Raw genomic sequence first — 20,402 nt, forward strand, 5'->3', positions numbered from 1 at the left:
GATTCTAGTTGCTCAACTGTCTTAGGTCTTTTTTTGTCGATGCGCCAAATGTTTTCTATGGGTGAAAGATCTGGACTGCAGGCTGGCCAGTTCAGTACTCGGACCCTTCTTCTACACAGCCATGATGCTGTAATTGATGCAGTATGTGGTTTGGCATTGTCACGTTGGAAAATGCAAGGTCTTCCCTGAAAGAGACGTCGTCTGGATGGGAGCATATGTTGCTCTAGAACCTGGATATACCTTTCAGCATTGATGGTGTCTTTCCAGATGTGTAAGCTGCCCATGCCACACGCACTAATGCAACCCCATACCATCAGAGATGCAGGCTTCTGAACTGAGCGCTGATAACAACTTGGGTCGTCCTTCTCCTCTTTAGTCCGAATGACACGGCGTCCCTGATTTCCATAAAGAACTTCAAATTTTGATTTGTCTGACCACAGAACAGTTTTCCACTTTGCCACAGTCCATTTTAAATGAGCCTTGGCCCAGAGAAGACGTCTGCGCTTCTGGATCATGTTTAGATACGGCTTCTTCTTTGAACTATAGAGTTTTAGCTGGCAACGGTGGATGGCATGGTGAATTGTGTTCACAGATAATGTTCTCTGGAACTACTCCTGAGCCCATATTGTGATTTCCAATACAGAAGCATGCCTGTATGTGATGCAGTGCCGTCTAAGGGCCCGAAGATCACGGGCACCCAGTATGGTTTTCCGGCCTTGACCCTTACGCACAGAGATTCTTCCAGATTCTCTGAATCTTTTGGTGATATTATGCACTGTAGATGATGATATGTTCAAACTCGTTGCAATTTTACACTGTCGAACTCCTTTCTGATATTGCTCCACTATTTGTCGGCGCAGAATTATGGGGATTGGTGATCCTCTTCCCATCTTTACTTCTGAGAGCCGCTGCCACTCCAAGATGCTCTTTTTATACCCAGTCATGTTAATGACCTATTGCCAATTGACCTAATGAGTTGCAATTTGGTCCTCCAGCTGTTCCTTTTTTGTACCTTTAACTTTTCCAGCCTCTTATTGCCCCTGTCCCAACTTTTTTGAGATGTGTTGCTGTCATGAAATTTCAAATGAACCAATATTTGGCATGAAATTTCAAAATGTCTCACTTTCGACATTTGATATGTTGTCTATGTTCTATTGTGAATACAATATCAGTTTTTGAGATTTGTAAATTATTGCATTCCGCTTTTATTTACAATTTGTACTTTGTCCCAACTTTTTTGGAATCGGAGTTGTATATTAATATATATAAAATCATTTTTTATATTTATTTATTATATATTAATCTATGAATAAATATAAAAAAAGATTGTGTATATATTTATATAATATAAAAATTGTTTCATATTTATTTATATTATATATATTATACACCTCAGGACTGTGCACCTTACCTTACCTTGCAATACTTCATAATGTGTAATATTTTATCTTATAATGTGACTCTCTCGTGCAATAATTTATAATGTGACTGTCTCTGTGCAATACTTTATATGTGCAATACCTCACTCCATAATGTGTAACACAACACACACACCTCAGACTGTGCACCTTACCCCCCCTTCCCCCCCCCCCCCTCTCTACACGCTGTTTGCACTGTTATTGGAGATGCTTTAAATCTCATTGTACATGTGTATAGTGACAATAAAGGCATTCTATTCTATTAATATACAAATTATATAACATTTATTTATTTATTTTATATATATATATATATATATATATATATATATATATATATATATATACACACACTCACTATAGTGTGTGTCAGGGCCGTGCAAAGACCTTTGGAGGGGCAGGGGCTCAACATTCAAAAAAGGGCACTTGGAACAAATTTTTCACACAAGTTAACTTTATTCAAAACTAAATTTCAATTGCAACTGAACATTGTGTGTGTGTGAGTGTGTGTGTGTGTGTGTGTGAGTGAGAGCCATCTAAATGCTGCAGTATTCTTCAAAGCAGCAGTCTTCGGTTTGCCATGTTCTTGAAAATGTCTATGACAACACTGTATTCAATATGGATATCTTAATCAATTGCCAGCAGAAGAAGGTCTGACAGCCTTTCTTCATGACAAAGGCTGCGGAGTTTTGTCTTCACTAGCTTTAACTTTGAAAAGGAACGCTCTACCGTTGCAGTTGACACAGGTAGTGTTCCACATATTTTCAGCAGCCCAGCCAGCTCTGGAAAAACCAAGTCGGCATTGTTCTCCTTGAGCACAGAAAGCATGGATGCCACACTGGGGAGGCAAGAGTAGGAGGAGTGAAAGACTTTAAGTTCCGTCAGTAATTTCTCCTCTTCCTCAATCTCATAAAACTCACAAAGCTTCCTGACAGATGCTAGTGCTTCTTCTGGACTTTTCCGTGTTTGCCAGTTGTTTTGTTCATGTAGTTCAAACTAAAGTTTCCGAATCTGCCACGTTAATGAAATGGATGGAGCAAACGGTTTAAAGATAGCCTAGGCGGCTTCATTAAATGATAAACAACCCTACGCATTTACTGTTGTGTTCTAAGCTGCACAATATTGCAGCATGTTCAGATAAGAAATGAAAGGAGACTTTCAGTGTGACCTTACCATGCCGTTCCTCGCACTGTCTCCCACTGTCAACCGCCTGCATGCGCTTTCTGCACGGAGGCTCACTGAATGCATGACGTCACGGATTGATGCCCGCATTTAGAGTGGGGGAAAAAGCCCCCCTTAAGGAAAATTCAGTTTTTCTCCAAGTTGAAATGAACCATGTGTTGTTTTAATCATAGTTTTTGACAACAGTGACATGAACAATAATGCCACCTAAAGTTTGCCTAAAGTTAATACTTAATTTTTTTTAACAAAAACAAACATTGTGCCAAGGGGGCCTTTTACCCCCCAGTGGGGTAAAAGGCCCCCTGAGGTGGGGCAATAGGCCCCCTCACTCAAAAAAAGCTGTTTGGATAGCAAAAGTGTTTACTTAAGCCTATAATGTGAAAGAAACAAGAAAATATCCCTGAATTAATGAATAGATGCATTATTTTATTATATTTTGCATTTTAATTTCAATATAATTTTGTGTGGATTGAACATGAATTAACAAAGAACAAGCTATTCATTAATTCAGGGATATTTTCTTGTTTTTTTTGAGTGAGGGGGCCTATTGCCCCACCTCAGGGGGCCTTTTACCCCACTGGGGGGGTAAAAGGCCCCCTTGGCACAATGTTTGTTTTTGTTAAAAAAAAAAAAATTAAGTATTAACTTTAGGCAAACTTTAGGTGTCATTATTGTTCATGTCACTGTTGCCAAAAACTATGATTAAAACTAAACACATGGTTCATTTCAACTTGGAGAAAAACTGAATTTTCCTTAAGGGGGGCTTTTTCCCCCACTCTACTCTTAATTATGATAAAAGGAAACGATGCCCCCTGGGGGCCATTTACCCCGCCATTAAGGGGGCGTTTTACCCCACAGAATACACTTTTACAAAAAAGGGTCTTACTTTCAAAATGTGATTCAACTTGTTATACCTAATGTATCTTAACGTACTGACTTGTCTACTCATACCACATACACAGCTGTGATATCTGACAAAATAGCAGCTATCTAAATACAGTTTTACTGATATCTGAAAATTATATCACTTACCATGAAATTTGATTTCTCTCCACTGCGTTGCTGATATGCGATCCACAGTGGATATTTGTATATCCCAGTTGTCAAGCCAGTCCATAGCAACAATAGAAATGTAACTTTGCACCATCTGGTGGTTATTTTGGGTAAAACAGGCCGGGGGCCTTTTACCCCACGGTGGCGTATTACCCCACTCTACTCTACATAGAAAAACGTTATTTTATAAATCTATAATTTCATATATTATTGTCAAATTGTAGAGAATATTGATGTTGGAGCTAACTTATCTTTTACAAATATTAAAAAAACAACAAAACAGTCCCTATGAAAAGGGCACTTTGGACAGCAAACAGAAAAGGGGCAGGGGCTCGAGCACCTGTAGCACCGGTTCATTGCACGTGGGTGGTGCGTGTAATGAAAAATAGTAGATATAGAGAAACCTGAAGTTGCTCTCCCTGGACTGAGGAATGTAAACAGTGCTGCCAGAATCTGTGGCCACCCAGTCTGACTTCAGCGCGTTACCTGAAAGTTCAGTGCGGTTTTATTTTATTTTATTTTAGAAACCTTTGGTTCAGCGTAGGCGGCACGGTGGTGTAGTGGTTAGCGCTGTCGCCTCACAGCAAGAAGGTCCTGGGTTCGAGCCCCGGGGCCGGCGAGGGCCTTTCTGTGCGGAGTTTGCATGTTCTCCCCGTGTCCGCGTGGGTTTCCTCCGGGTGCTCCGGTTTCCCCCACAGTCCAAAGACATGCAGGTTAGGTTAACCGGTGACTCTAAATTGACCGTAGGTGTGAATGTGAGTGTGAATGGTTGTCTGTGTCTATGTGTCAGCCCTGTGATGACCTGGCGACTTGTCCAGGGTGTACCCCGCCTTTCGCCCGTAGTCAGCTGGGATAGGCTCCAGCTTGCCTGCGACCCTGTAGAACAGGATAAAGCGGCTACAGATAATGAGAATGAGAGGGATGGTTCAGTGTATTGGTTTAGCGCCGCCCGCTGGCTGACGAACACATTTTGCCATCATGCCGACAGCAGCAGCCTCCTGTCCTCTATCAGTAGTTTCAAAACCTTTCCGATCCAAGCGGCTCCTTCCTCCCTCCATCCGCGCACTTTGTAGGGCATCAATTAACGTCTTCTCCGCCCTGCCTAGTGCACTCCATATACACTTAACAACAATGTAAGATGCAGCCGCTGGCAGCGCGTTCAGACACTTCCTGGTTGGGGATTAGTGATGAGAGGGGGGAAATCGCAGCTACAGTTGGAGCAGTTTACGCTCATTCAGCTGCTTCAGTGATCTGTGAATAATCCCCGCTGGTGAGCCTTATGTCCGATAAGGTTAAGGTAAGTGAGATAACAGTTGTGGTGGTGTTATTGAAAGAAAATTATCAGGGGGGTCATTTTAATACCCGCTTTGCTAAAATCTTGTCTTGCTATATCCTTAATTAGCCCTTTCCCCAGTGCACTGTGTGTGTGGGTTTCCAGGAAAGTAAATAGTAGTTTTTGAACCACACAGTCCTGCTGTCATTAATTTAGTGTAAACACTGACATTTATCTGAGGACTGTTCTGGGAAATGGAGTGTTGTGTTTTTTATTTCATCAGTGTCAGTCAGAGATCAATAACCAGTATGACCAGCTCCATAAACGACAAAGCAACCATGAAGGAGATCCTGTGACGCAAGTCATCGTTAAAAATTGCTTTAGTGAATAACATGATTTTATTTTTCGACCCTGAGACTTGTATTTGGTCACATTTATCTGCACATGATGCCTGTGAGGCAGCTTCCGTTAGCTAACCTGAGGTTGGTTTGTTTATCCTTCATTAACATGGACGCAGAGCTGAGGGAATTAGTGTGGGTTTATTATGTGGGATTATTAACGGGATTGATGACTTTCAGCACTTAATAAAACAGCAGGAGCTCGAAGGGGTTGAGGGAGTTGAACAGATACGACTTGAACAGAATAAAATCAAAGTATTTATTTTGTCAGCTCTTTGACTCCTCACGAGTCAGTTCAGTCCATGTCATTGAAAGTGAAAAGCAGAACATGAAACTGTATTGAGACCAACACAACAGCTCAGGTCTGCTTGGTGCTTGAAAGTTTGTGAACCCTTTAGAATTTTCTATATTTCTGCATAAATATGACGTAAAACATCATCAGATTTTCACCCAAGTCCTAAAAGTAGATAAAGAGAATCCAGTTAAACAAATGAGATAAAAATATTATACTTAGTCACTTATTTATTGAGGAAAATGATCCAATATTACACATCTGTGAGTGGCAAAAGTATGTGAACCTTTGCTTTCAGTATCTGGTGTGACCCCCTTGTGCAGCAATAACTGCAACTAAACGTTTGCGGTAACTGTTGATCAGTCCTGCACACCGGCTTGGAGGAATTTTAGCCCATTCCTCCATACAGAACAGCTTCAACTCTGGGATGTTGGTGGGTTTCTTCACATGAACTGCTCGCTTCAGGTCCTTCCACAACATTTTGATTGGATTAAGGTTTGACTCGGCTTTGACTCGGCCATTCCAAAACATTCACTTTATTCTTCTTTAACCATTCTTTGGTAGAACGACTTGTGTGCTTAGGGTCGTTGTCTTCCTGCATGACCCACCTTCTCTTGAGATTCAGTTCATGGACAGATGTCCTGACATTTTCCTTTAGAATTCGCTGGTATAATTCAGAATTCATTGTTCCATCAATGATGGCAAGCCGTCCTGGCCCAGATGCAGCAAAACAGGCCCAAACCATGATACAGATGGGATGAGGTTCTTATGCTGGAATGCAGCGTTTTCCTTTCTTCAAACATAATGCTTCTCATTTAAACCAAAAAGTTCTATTTTGGTCTCATCCGTCCACAAAGCATTTTTCCAATAGCCTTCTGGCTTGTCCGCGTGAGGTTTAGAAAATTGCAGATGAGCAGCAATGGGTTTTTTTTGGAGAGCAGTGGCTTTCTCCTTGCAGCCCTGTCATGCACACCATTGTTGTTCAGTGCTCCTGATGGTGGACTCATGAACATTAGCCAATGTGAGAGAGGCCTTCAGTTGCTTAGAAGTTACCCTGGGGTCCTTTTTGACCTCGCCGACTATAGATAGTTTTCACATGACGTCACAGAGTCGGGGATTCCCTAGTGGCGGCCATCTTGGGGGTCCAGCTTACCGTATGGGTGACTGAGCACACATTGTAACGTGCAAGTACAAAGTCTTCAAAAGAACCCAAGCAGGCTATTTAAAGCTAGCAATGGTGCACACCTGTTGTATTCACAGCTGTCGTAATAGGTCAGATGATGAAGTCAAGCGGAGCTTTTATGGAATTCCCACTGTACGGGAGCACGAAGGCGAGCAAACAAACTCCGCATACAAAGGAGAAATCTATGGCTTGTGAGAATCAACCGCAAGGATTATCAGCCTTCCAAACACAGCAAAGTTTGCTCCGATCATTTTATAAGTGGTAAGTTGTTTAAATAAACAATCAATTGTGTTTAAGGTTGTTTTTGGAAACCAAAACATCATGTGAACAATCTCTGGAGACTGCCTAACTGGAACCGCTGAGTGTACGTTTACATTGTAATGTACACTTAATATCGCTCGTTTGTCACGTTTCTATTTGAAACTTGTCACTTCACTCACGCAAGGGTCATTTTTGAAAAACATTTTAGGTCTATTCTGTATGATTTGATTTGTGTTTGGGATGCAAACAGCACGCCTTTTGGCGGATGCCGCCTGAATCGCGCAGATCCGATTTTTTTTGGGGGGGGGGCGTTGGAGTGTCTGATTATAATTTCAAAGTAAATTCTGTATTAAAATTACTAAAGCAAATCCGTTACAGTACATGAAACAGGAAGTATAAGGATGAGAAAAAAACAGTTTAAATCGGAAAGCTGCGCACATTTGCACAGCCCGAGCGGTGTGCAGGACTGCGCATATGTGCGCAGCTTTCCGATTTTAAACTATTTTTTCTCATCCTTATACTTCCTGTTTCATGGACTGTAACGGATTTGCTTATTTAGTAATTTCAATACAGAATTTACTTTGAAATTATAATCAGACACTCCAACGCAAAAAAAAAAAAAATCATCGGATCTGCGCGATTCAGGCGGCATCCGCCAAAAGGCGCGCTGTGAATATATAAAAGTTGTATATATCAGACAGCCTTTAAAGTTTGATGGAGTCAGTTTCAGGCTTTGGAGCAGGCTTTGGCAGTTTCAGGCTTTGGCAGCCCTGCATAGTCACTTGAAAACTTGGGGGGCGTTCCCCGGAATGCCGTGACGTCAGTGAAAACTATCTATATTACACGCCTTGCTCTTGGAGTGATCTTTGTTGGTCGACCACTCCTGGGGAAGGTAACAATGGTCTTGAATTTCCTCCATTTGTCCACAGTCTGTCTGACTGTGGATTGGTGGAGTCCAAACTCTTTAGAGATGGTTTTGTAACCTTTTCCAGCCTGATGAGCATCAACAACACTTTCTCTGAGGTCCTCAGAAATCTCCTTTGTTCATGCCATGATACACTTCCACAAACATGTGTTGTGAAGATCAGACTTTGATAGATCCCTGTTCTTTAAATAAAACAGGGTGCCCACTCACACCTGGTTGTCATCCCATTGATTGAAAACACCTGACTCTAATTTCACCTTCAAATTAACTGCTAATCCTAGAGGTTCACATACTTTTTGCCACTCACAGATATGTAATATTGGATCATTTTCCTCAATAAATAAATGACCAAGTATAATATTTTTATCTCATTTGTTTAACTGGGTTCTCTTTATCTACTTTTAGGACTTGTGTGAAAATCTGATGTTGTTTTAGGTCATATTTATGCAGAAATATAGAAAATTTTCAGGGGTTCACCAACTTTCAAGCACCACTGTAATAAACAAAATTCAAGCCAAGGCCAGTAACAATCGAACAGCTCTACATGCTAATTTGCTGTGTGTGTTGCAGAGTGCACCATGCCAAGCACCCTCCTGTGGGCTGTAGATGTGTATGGGAGGGTTTATAGTCTGTCAACAGTAGGTCAACAGTGGGAACAGTGCCGCGATGCCCACCTGGAGTTCAAACGCGTCACAGCTGCGCTCCAGTGCTGCTGGGGCATCGCCTGTGATCACAACATCTACCTGTGCGTCCACGCCAGTGATGTGCCGATCCGCTTCCGCGAGGAGACCTATGAAAATCAGGTAACCCTCAACCAGCCTGAGCACCATGTACAGTAAGTGTACAGAAAGTCGTCTGATTTTGTTTGTTGTGCGTTTGTGGCAGCGATGGAACCCCGTGGATGGTTTCTCCGACCGCTTGTTGCCTAGTGATCGCTGGCAATGGAGTGATGTGATGGGGCTGCAGCATCAGCCGCTGGACAGCTTTCAGCTTCCATCCGAGAACTGGGAGTGGGAGGCTGACTGGTATGTGGACGAGAACTTTGGAGGAGAGCCCACAGAGAAAGCAGTAAGTAAAAATGCTCGATCAGCTGCTGATGGACTTGTGGCTGTAGCTGATTTAATGCACGTTTGCAGGGTTGGGCATATGCTATTGATTTTCCGGCCACTTACACCAAAGACAAGAAGTGGAACTCTTGCGTGCGCCGCCGCCGATGGGTACGCTATAGGAGGTACAAGTCGCAAGACACCTGGGCGAAGGTGTGTGTAATTGGATCTTGTTTCTTGGTGGAATGTTAGTAAGTTTATTTGGCTTGTCGGATGTTATTGCTTATTTTCCTTCTGTGTTGTGTGTCGCCAGATCCCCTCAGAGCAGACGGTTTCCCTGCCAGACCCGTTTAATGATATCAGCTGCGGTGGTTGGGAGATCACAGAGGAGCCCAGGGGGCGCATTTCTCTCTGGGCTGTCTCTCTGCAGGGGAGGGTCTGCTTTTACACTTTTTATTACAGAGGATTTTTTTATTTTTATTTTTTTAAATAATTGCTGGTTAGGCTACATTGTACAAGGCTAATTGTACAAGATGCATTTACAAACCCAAATCAGCAAAAGTTGTGGATGGTATGTTGAAACTGAAATTAAAACCGCAAGCAATGATATTTGTAAATAATCTTTGACCTGTATTTCACTCAAAACAATACAACAGCACATTATTTGATGTTTTACCTCATGAGTTTTTTTTTTTTTTTTTTTCAAAGTAAGCACTTATTTCAATTGTGATTCTTGCAGCACGTTTAAAAAAAAAATTGAGATGGTAAAGCATTTATCACTTTTGTAATGTTGCCGTTCCTTCTCACAACACTTTAAATATGTTTAGGGACTGAAGACACTGAGTGAAGTCTTTCAGGTGTTATTTTGTCCCATTCTTCCTGCAAACAGGTCTTAAGGTGTGCAACGGTACAGGGTCGTCATTGTCATTTTTTCATTTTAAAATTCACCACACATTCTCTATTGGGGACAGAAGGGACGGACACCTTCTTCTTCCACAGCCATGCCTTTGTAATGTGTGCAGAACGTGGTTTTGCGTTGTCTTGTTGAAATCTCCCTGGAAAAGATGTCATCTTGAAGGCAGTATATGTTGCTCCAAAATCTGCATACTTCTCTGCATTAATGCTGCCATCACAGACGTGTAAGTTACCTTTGCCAAGGGCATTTGCACAACCCCATACCATGACGGGCTTTTAGATTTGTTGCTGGTAACAGTCTGGATGGTTCTTTTCATCTTTGTGTGTATAGAGATCTTGCAGTCACGTGACCGGAAAGTACACAACCGCCATCTTGTCGGTCAAAAACACCGCTGAATACTGCTGCACTCGTGTACAGAATGGATCAATTTCAACCGACGGACTACACGGCTCATTTTTCTAATGAGCAGATAACTAGATATATGTCTAAAATAAACGATCTACAGATTAGCGACCCTTATGGCTTACCGGACGGAGTTTTCACGACCGGATTTTGAACTGCCAGCGGAATACCCGGACGTGTATAATTACCTCATTAACTTTCCCTCTCTGTTCAGTGGTGAAGCACTGTGTGCTTATAAATCTCTGGACAGTTATCTTTACAGAAATTCAGGATTTGTCAGCGACTCAGATGTGGCATCTTGTAAACAAGAATCCTCATTGGATGGGTAAGTCACTTAAGTATTGAGTATAGCACTGACCAGCTGATTATAGAATAGAATAAGGTAATTCCAAATCGTCCATGTTGTTTACCATGGATCTGGCGTTGGAGAGGTAGAGGCTTGGCAGTGGAGATTTGAGTGGCTGTTTTCTGAGCTTAGTCAGGCCGGCTCTGTAGCCTCGTTTTTGCTTCCGCTCCCGGCGCCGCCTCCTTCGCTTTGCTTCCGATAACAATCCACGAAGACCCCGCTGGTCTCGCTATCTCGTCCGGAATGTTTTTTTTTTTTTTTTTCTCGTCTGGAATGTTGTGCATGCGATGGAAATCGCTACAAACCGTCATTTTCTGCTGGAAACCAATGTCCAGTAAGTCCATACGGTTGTAGTGGATATTGAAGTCCGGTACAGACAAACAACACGCAAAAATACACACAAAAAACATAAAAAACGTGCACAGGTAGGGAGAGCTTGTAGCCGCAGCCGTTGTAGTAGAATTGTATATAGTAGGGTTTTCCAGAAGAAAAGGTAGAAGTAAAAGCAGAAGTAGAACCAGAAGTAGAAGGCGGAATATGGCGTTTGACCGACACGATGGCGTCTGTCACAATCTGGATCGGCTGTGACGTCACATGCAAGTGCTCCATTGAGCACATGGCATCAATTCCTTACAAAAAAAAGGTCTGGAATACTGCTTCATCTGACCACAATACACATTTCCACTGTGTGATGGTCCATTCCAGATGCCTCCGAGCCCAGAGAAGTCGACGGCGCTTTGGGACACAGTTAACATAAAGCTTCTTTTTTGTACGGTCAAGTTTTAACTGGCATTTGTGGCTCTAACTCCATATTATAGTGCTTGGCAAACCTTTTGTCAAGCACTACAAAAGTAACACCGAGCCCATGTGCTTATATCAGCTATAGATGAATGATGGTTTTTGATGCAGTGCCATCTCAGGGATCATGGATGTTCAGCTTAGGCTTGCGCCCTTGCCCTTTGCACACCGAAATTCCTCCAGATTCCTTGAATCGTTTAATGATATGGACCGTAGAGAATGAAATATCCAAATCCCTTCATTTCTTTCCTTGAGAAACCTTGTTTTTAAACATTTCAATAATTTTCTCACCTGTTTGTTGACAAACTGGAGATCCTTGGTCCATCTTTGCTCCTCAAAGATCAGGCCTTTCTTGGATACTGATTTTGTAACAAATCATTAGTCAGCTGTTTCAATTCACATTATTTATTTCACTGTTTTATCTCATTACTAGCCCTAAATTGCCCCAGTCCCAACTTTTTTTTGGAATGTGTTGCAGGAATGGATGTATATTAGCAAATGAAATGAAGTTGACCAGACAAAACATGAAATATCTTGGGTTCATGCAGTCTGCAATGAAATACAAGTCTGTATAAACTTAGAAATCACTGCTTTCATTTTTTTAAATTTGCATTTTCCATACCGTCCCAACTTTTTCTGTTTTGGGGTTGTACGTTATGTGCACTCTCACTGTGTATTGTTGTAGGTATGGTTCCGGGATGGCATCAACCACTTTAACCCCGAAGGCTTGGTGTGGGAGGAGGTGCTTACCCCAGGTGAGGTGGTGCAGATAAGTTGTGGGCCAGCTGACCTTCTATGGGGAGTGCTATGGGAGGGACAGTTCCTGGTCAGAGAGGGAATTAGCAGAGACTGCCCTAAAGGTAAGTTAGTACGGCAGTCAATTGAGTACACTGTAATATGTTTAAATGTGTCGGTTATTGTGTTTATGCTATATCTGTATAACACGTATTTTTGCATTACAAGGCACTGCATGGGTAGTAGTTGAATCACCAAGCCCAGAAGTTGGAGCTATACATGTAGCAGTGGGCGTCAATGTAGTGTGGGCTGTGACTAAAGATCATAAAGTAAGAAAAGAATCGGAGATGAGTCACTGACTGAACAGCCCTTTTATTCTTTATTCTCTCACTGTTTTTGTTACAGCTGTCAACATCTAACAATTGTTGATGTATATATTTTTCCTGCGGTTTTATTATAGGTCTGGTTTAGGCGTGGTGTGAATTCCCACAATCCATGTGGCTCAGGATGGATTGGGATGGTTGGGGAGATGGTGATGATTAATGTGGGCCTCAATGACCAGGTTAGACAGTTGAAGTTGACTTTTAATGCACGGTTTTGTCGTTCAGGATTTGTTCACCCCCATTTTGAAATGGCTATTAATTATAATTTAATATTGAGTTTCTATGGACTCCTTAAACCTCTTGGAGTAAAACTTGGTCATTAGTGCGCTTTTTTTTTTTTTTTGCTTTCTTTCTTGTAGATATTTTATATAAGGAACCATTAAAATTCTTACTTTTAAAAGTATCATTTTATTCTTTTTAATATTCCAGTTTTAGCTCATGGATGGTGTATATTCAGTTCCCACAGGAATTTAAAAAGTGCTAATGTTACACTCAAAGTTGAAAAGTCTCAGACATGAGATCATGTCTAAACAAACTTGTTCTTATGTAGTTTTTATCCATTTTCTGCTGTAATTCCACAAGCACTGTAGATATGGTAGATAAAATTTCCTTAAATGCTTTAATATTCCTTTATTGCCTATTTTAAATTAACATACAGAACCATGCAGGTTAAATTACTCTAGGTGTGTGTGGTGGTCTGCCTTTCCAGTGTCTCATCATCTCATTATCTCTAGCTGCTTTATCCTTCTACAGGGTCGCAGGCAAGCTGGAGCCTATCCCAGCTGACTACGGGTGAAAGGCAGGGTACATCCTGGACAAGTCGCCAGGTCATCACAGGGCTGACACATAGACACAGACAACCATTCACACTCACATTCACACCTACGGTCAATTTAGAGTCACCAGTTAACCTAACCTGCATGTCTTTGGACCGTGGGGGAAACCGGAGCACCCGGAGGAAACCCACGCGGACACGGGGAGAACATGCAAACTCCGCACAGAAAGGCCCTTGTCGGCCACGGGGCTCGAACCCGGACCTTCTTGCTGTGAGGCGACAGCGCTAACCACCACACCACTGTGCCGCCCCCTTTCCAGTGTCTCCTAGTTTAATATAAATTAGAACCGTATCGGTCACTAAATACCCTATATGAATCCTAGAGCTGCAGTTCAGCATGTATGCAGTGGCCCTGATGTGTTTCTGACCACTTTGCTATGTTGCAGGTATGGGGCATCAGCTGTGAGGACCGGGCGGTGCATTTCCGCCAGGGTGTGACTGTCAGTGAGCTGAGTGGGAAGGCCTGGAAGGCTGTGTCTGTGCCCAGAGATACCGAGCGTGCTCACTCTAGCGCCAGTGCTAGCAGCCTGCAGAGGTAACTGAAGTACAACAGTCAGGTGTTGTTTCAGTGGTAGAAGCCTGGGGGAGCTGTCAGCATGCTTTGTGTCAGCAGTGACACTGATTGGCTGCCCTCCAGAAGACTACATGAATAATCGTGCTCTGGCCACCAGCTGGTGCCATTCATAACTCAAGCTGATGTGCTGTCTGATGATAATGCTTGTTTGGAGTGTCTTTGTGCATGCGTGCGTATCTCCATCTTTGTAAGCAGGTAATGCTGACCTCAGTGATGTGGGAATATTTAAACAAAAATATTAAAATGTGTTTTGTAGTGCTGGATGTTTTTTTGGAGGTGAGGTCCGGTTGCAGTCGCAGACCTCCGTCCTGAGTGACGTGGACTCTGAAACCGAGAAAGCAGCAGCAGAAGGAGTCCTGCCCTCCTCTGAGGCCCCTAAAAAACGAATCCCCAAAGTGACCAGTGACAGTTTCATCTCAGAGTTGGTGTCTGATAGAGAAGGTCAGATTGGGCAACGCACCCTCGCACAGGCCACGTCCATTCCTGAGGAGGAGTGTGTGGAGGGAGATATAGAGAGCCAGGACCAGGCTGCCACAAACGTGCTACTTTCCTCTGGCCAATCAGGACAAGCGGTTCCCCAGTGGAGCAATGTGGACCTGGAGGAGGCTCAGACACACCTGACTGTGGGAACCGGTGGGGATACTGCCGATACCTGCAGCCTGTCATCTGTAGCCACATGCAATCTGGGCATGGAGGAGCCATATGGACCTGATGATCACCCCTTGTGGGCCTGGGTTAGTGGAGGAGGCTGCTATATCGACTCCCACTCCCAACTTCCTTGGTTCAACTCCACAGGTCAGCTGCTTGCCTGGGATGTTTTTCGTCTCAGGTATATTTGTATTAGCAGTATTTATCGGATTTAGATATTGGATGGTGGCAGCAGCTCTTTGGCCTACTGATCAGAAGATTGCGAGTTCAAATCCCAGCACCACCAAGATGTCACTGTTTGGTCCTTGAACAAGGCAAAGCTGTTAAACTTTTACTGCTCACCGGCCACTTTGTTTTAAAACATCAGCCAAATGAGTAATCGTAAGTGAATGAGTGCCAGTTGGAGAAGCGATAGCCCAGTGATTTAAAGTTCTGACATTTAGATATTTTCTAAAGCTGTGTCCTGGGAGAAACAATGATTTCTTCATGGAGGTTAAATGACCTGTCTAAGGCTACATCCACACGACAACGGCAACGAGATTTAAAAAAAAAAAAAATATCGCGTCCACATGGGCAACGGATCAGTAAAATATCAGGTACATATGGCAACGCAACGCTTGCTGAAAACGATGCAATACACATGCCACACCTCTAGGTGCGCTGTAAGACGGTCCCATCGGAGACACCAGAATAATAGAAGTAAGGACGCATGCGCATAAACTATTATGCGTGAGACTTCATATTAGCCACAGTCAGAAAAATCTGTTCGTAAAATTACGTTATAATGACCAAATACAATGAAAAGTATTTTTCCAGTCTCACCTGTGAAAGGTAATCCCATGTGATCTCGTTTGGACGGCAAACCTGTTGGTACAGTTAAACGCAGCACATGAATGAGGCATCTTTATTCTCTGCTTTGCCCCATCCAATATGGCGGCGAGGATGACGTATGATCCTACGCGGAAGGCGGCGTCTTTAATGGTCCAGAATAAATTGAATGCTACACATTGATGGATTAATTTGTTCTTCTGCGCCCTTTTTGAGGAATGTATTGTAGGACTTAAACCAACATCTGGAGAGGTGAGATCGCTTTTTTTTTTTTTTCCCCCTATTTTTGCTGGCGGGATTGACTCTGCCCTAAGGGCTACTCTCTCTCTCTCTCTCTCTCTCTCTCTCTCTCTCTCACTTTGCACCATTACACAATAAATATTCACAGTGAAAATATTTTGTAAGTGCGTTTCATGAACCAAGTTATAGGATTTGTTGACAACTCGCATCGAGTTCGTTACACTTCTACCCGGTGTGAAGCACATGTGGTTGTGACGTCATCGTAAACAAATCCGTTCTACTCATCCAGACGACTTCGCAACGGTGCCGTTGCTAGATCTTTCCACTCTGGAACCCGTTCTCAAAAGATTTCGTTTTGGGGCACCCAAAACGCCGGTGCCGTGTGGACGCCAGGCCGAAACGATAAACAATTTTATCAGATTCACCTGAATCCGTTGCCGTGTGGACAGGGCCTAAATAGCTATACAACTCCCAGGGTCATCCAGCAAGACGCACAGCACTTGTAAATAATTGTATTCAGTGTTTTTCGAGCTGCTTAACACCTTTTTAAATTCTCGTCTTACTCCGAAAGCGTATTATTCAGTAACTACTCTGAATTATTCAGTGACCTATAATAGCAACCATGTTTAGTTTACTTGTTTTTAAGTTAGGGTTATGATGTTTTCCATAAAATATAAACCTTGCACATGCTTAATATATTAAGTGGTTACGTAGAGAGAAATAAAATGCTCATTTATTTTTAAAAAAAAGTTAGATGTCTACAAAATTGTGATGGGGTGACGTACGTACGTACGTACACTACCGTTCAAAAGTTTGGGGTCACCCAGACAATTTTGTGTTTTCCATGAAAAGTCACACTTTTATTTACCACCATAAGTTGTAAAATGAATAGAAAATATAGTCAAGACATTTTTCTGGCCATTTTGAGCATTTAATCGACCCCACAAATGTGATGCTCCAGAAACTCAATCTGCTCAAAGGAAGGTCAGTTTTATAGCTTCTCTAAAGAGCTCAACTGTTTTCAGCTGTGCTAACATGATTGTACAAGGGTTTTCTAATCATCCATTAGCCTTCTGAGGCAATGAGCAAACACATTGTACCATTAGAACACTGGAGTGAGAGTTGCTGGAAATGGGCCTCTATACACCTATGGAGATATTGCACCAAAAACCACACATTTGCAGCTAGAATAGTCATTTACCGCATTAGCAATGTATAGAGTGGATTTCTGATTAGTTTAAAGTGATCTTCATTGAAAAGAACAGTGCTTTTCTTTCAAAAATAAGGACATTTCAAAGTGACCCCAAACTTTTGAATGGTAGTGTACATCCTGTCTGTGCAGGTCTGGCCTCATCTATGCAGGCCATGTCGCTCTCCATCACACCGGCACAGACTGCAGCCTGGCGCAAGCAGATCTTTGAACAGCTCAGCGAGAGGTCAAAGAGAGAGATGGAAAACTTCAAGCATTATGAACAGGCCATTGAACAGGTGCTGCTCTCAGTAAATCTAGCCTAAATGCTGAATGTGTGCTGTATCTGTGTTATCTTTCAATTCTGTTCTCTTCCTCTTTCGCCTCCTTCAGTCTGTTTGGGTGAAAAAGGGCTCCATGCAGTGGTGGAGGGACTGGAAGCCGAACAAGTGGCTGGATGTGCAGTTTGCACTGGAACAATTCTCAGGAGCCGAGGGCAACAAGGATGGCATCCTGTTCATATACTATACCTTTAATGAGGAAAAGAAGGTGATTTCCACACAGTTCGGTGCTCTTTAACCACACGGATTAATAATGAGTAACTCAAAGTTGTTGGTTTTTTAGGGGCCAAGCAGCGAAGCTGGCGAAGGCCCCTAATGTGTTTGTAGGTTTTCTTATTATTATTTTTCACAATTCAACTTTCTCCTTAGGGATGTCTATGGCAGCCCATAGAACCGTACGTAGGAAAATGCTCAAATTTGGCACACACGTTCTAGACAGTCTCATGATTCTCCACAACAAATTTTAGGTCCCCACCCCAACCCTCTAGCGCCACCAGCAGGTCAAAGTTGCAGGTACATTTCTGCTTGTAACTTTTGAACCGTACATCCAATTTTCAAAAACTTGGTATCCCTGGAATCCTTGGGCCAAGACGAATCCAACGCACCCTATGACGTCATTTTCCGCCAGGATAGTTTTCCCACCATTTTGAATTTTGTCAAAAACACTAAAAATGCTACTCCTCCCTCAATTCTTGACCAATTTTTCTCTAATTTGGTATATAACCTCTTTGGACTGAGCCTCACAAAACTTGAAAAGATATTTGATATCTCTTATCGTTTGGCCGTGACAGCCAATCAAACACGTCCTAAAAGTCGCCAAACAGGAAGTGAGCTCATATCTCGGCAACCCTTCATAGGAATGTTTTCAAATTTTTCACACAGATTCTAGTCTATCCCAGGACCCCCCCCCCCCCCAAAAAAAAAAAAAACCAGATCCCCAGCTCAAACCCTCTAGCGCCACCAACAGGTCAAAATTTGAGGTACATTTCTGCTTGTAACTTTTGAACCGTACACCCGATTGTCAAAAACTTGGTATCCCTAGAATCCTTGGGCCAAGACGAATCCAACGCACCCTATGACGTCATGTCCACCAGAATAGAATGTCCGCCATTTTGGATTTTGTGAAAATCAATAAAATGCTTCTCCTTCTACAAATTTAGTCAGATTTTCCCAAAAAGTGGTTTGCACCCACATTCTAGACAGTCTCATGATTCCCTTCAAGAAATTTTAGGTCCCCACCCCCAACCCTCTAGCGCCACCAGCAGGTGAAAGTTTCAAGTACATTTCTGCTTGTAACTTTTGAACCGTATGTCCGATTTTCAAAAACTTGGTATCACTGGAATCTTTGGGCCATGACGAATCCAACGCACCCTATGACGTCATTTTCTGCCAGAATAGTTTCCTGCCATTTTGAACTTTGTGAAAAACAATAAAAATGCTACTCCTCCCTCAATTTTTGACCAATTTTTCTCTAATTCAGTATATAGCAGCTTTGGACTGAGCCTCAGAAAAAACATGAATGGATTTTTGATATCTTTCATTGTTTGGCCATGACGGCTAATCAAACGCGTCTTAAAAGTCGCCAAACAGGAAGTGTGCTCATATCTCGGCCGCCCTTTGGTGTATCTTAACGAAACTTGGTGGCATTATGCCACACCCCTCCAAAAAGGCCCACAAAACGTTTGGAACAAATTGGCCGCTAGGGGGTGCTATAACTAGGGAAAATGACTTTTGGCTCATATCTCATGATGCTTTTTGGGTAGAAACAAAATTCCACTATCTCTGGAATCCTTGGGTCAAGATGAATCCGTCGCACCTATTCTGCTTGGCCCCCACATTGCTGCTTGCAGCTATATTTTTTTTATTATTATTTTTTTTTTAGTCAGTTCAAGAGAACAAGGACATAGTCTTATTACTTGGTGTTTCAGCCAGGTCCTCTCCACAACCTGGCAGAAAATCTGAAAATATTGAAAACCAATATCCAGCGTACACGTAGCTTACCCTACATAACATTGCAGCCCATTGCCTAGTTATGATGAGAAACAACAGTATTACAGTATTGTAGTGTTTTTAGAACCAGAGTTCTCTTTCTTGCTTCTCCTTCCAGTACCTACATGCATTCATTAACGAAGTCACCATCCTAGTACCGGTGCTGAACGACTCCAAGCACACGTTTGCTATCTACACACCGGAGAGAACTAAGCAGAGGTGGCCCATCCGCCTTGCAGCTGCCACTGAGCTGGAGATGCATGACTGGGTAAGGAAAGGTTGTGTTTATAAACAGCGCTTCTAATTTTAATCACCATTAATGAGTGTAATGAATGAATGAGTGAGTGAGGTAGGAATATGATACTGTACTTGGTAAATGTTCGGTCGGTGATGTTCGTTTATCTGACAGCTTTACACCTCTCAGAGATGTATACAGTGGTGCTTGAAAGTTTGTGAACCCTTGAGAATTTTCTGCATAAATATGACCTAAAACATCACACAAGTCCTAAAAGTAGATAAAGAGAACCCAGTTAAGACAAAAATATTATACTTGGTCATTTATTTATTGAGGAAAATGATCCAATATTACATATCTGCGAGTGGCAAAAGTATGTGAACCTTTTGCTTTCAGTATCTGGTGTGACCCCCTTGTGCAGCAATAACTGCAAATAAACATTTGCGGTAACTGTTGATCAGTCCTGCACACCGGCTTGGAGGAATTTTAGCCCATTCCTCCGTACAGAACAGCTTCAACTCTGGGATGTTGGTGGGTTTCCTCACATGAACTGCTCGCTTCAGGTCCTGCCACAACATTTCGATTGGATTAAGGTCAGGACTTTGACTCGGCCATTCCAAAACATTCACTTTATTCTTCTTTAACCATTCTTTGGTAGAACGACTTGTGTGCTTAGGGTCGTTGTCTTGCTGCATGACCCACCTTCTCTTGAGATTCAGTTCATGGACAGATGTCCTGACGTTTTCCTTTAGAATTCGCTGGTATAATTCAGAATTCATTGTTCCATCAATGATGGCAAGCCGTCCTGGCCCAGATGCAGCAAAACAGGCTCAAACCATGATACTACCACCACCATGTTTCACAGGTGGGATAAGGTTCTTATGCTGGAATGCAGTGTTTTCCTTTCTCCAA

General features: G+C 42.5%; 1 protein-coding gene across 2 annotated transcripts in view; it reads left to right on the plus strand.

The window, feature by feature from the left end:
• Positions 1-4,820: 4,820 nt before the first annotated feature.
• tecpr1a (tectonin beta-propeller repeat containing 1a) overlaps positions 4,821-20,402 on the plus strand; it is a 33,796-nt gene continuing 18,214 nt past the window's right edge. For both annotated transcript variants that reach the window (XM_060939738.1, XM_060939739.1), the window contains exons 1-13: positions 4,821-4,950; positions 8,556-8,788; positions 8,871-9,053; positions 9,122-9,244; positions 9,345-9,467; positions 12,179-12,353; positions 12,457-12,557; positions 12,689-12,790; positions 13,833-13,981; positions 14,277-14,815; positions 17,079-17,224; positions 17,319-17,474; positions 19,374-19,523. In XM_060939738.1, the coding sequence (XP_060795721.1) occupies positions 8,564-8,788; positions 8,871-9,053; positions 9,122-9,244; positions 9,345-9,467; positions 12,179-12,353; positions 12,457-12,557; positions 12,689-12,790; positions 13,833-13,981; positions 14,277-14,815; positions 17,079-17,224; positions 17,319-17,474; positions 19,374-19,523 (2,172 nt within the window). In that variant the 5' untranslated portion in view covers positions 4,821-4,950; positions 8,556-8,563. The remainder of the gene's footprint in view (positions 4,951-8,555; positions 8,789-8,870; positions 9,054-9,121; positions 9,245-9,344; positions 9,468-12,178; positions 12,354-12,456; positions 12,558-12,688; positions 12,791-13,832; positions 13,982-14,276; positions 14,816-17,078; positions 17,225-17,318; positions 17,475-19,373; positions 19,524-20,402) is intronic.

This window comes from Neoarius graeffei, chromosome 14, assembly GCF_027579695.1.
Source record: "Neoarius graeffei isolate fNeoGra1 chromosome 14, fNeoGra1.pri, whole genome shotgun sequence".
Classification (NCBI taxonomy): domain Eukaryota; kingdom Metazoa; phylum Chordata; class Actinopteri; order Siluriformes; family Ariidae; genus Neoarius; species Neoarius graeffei.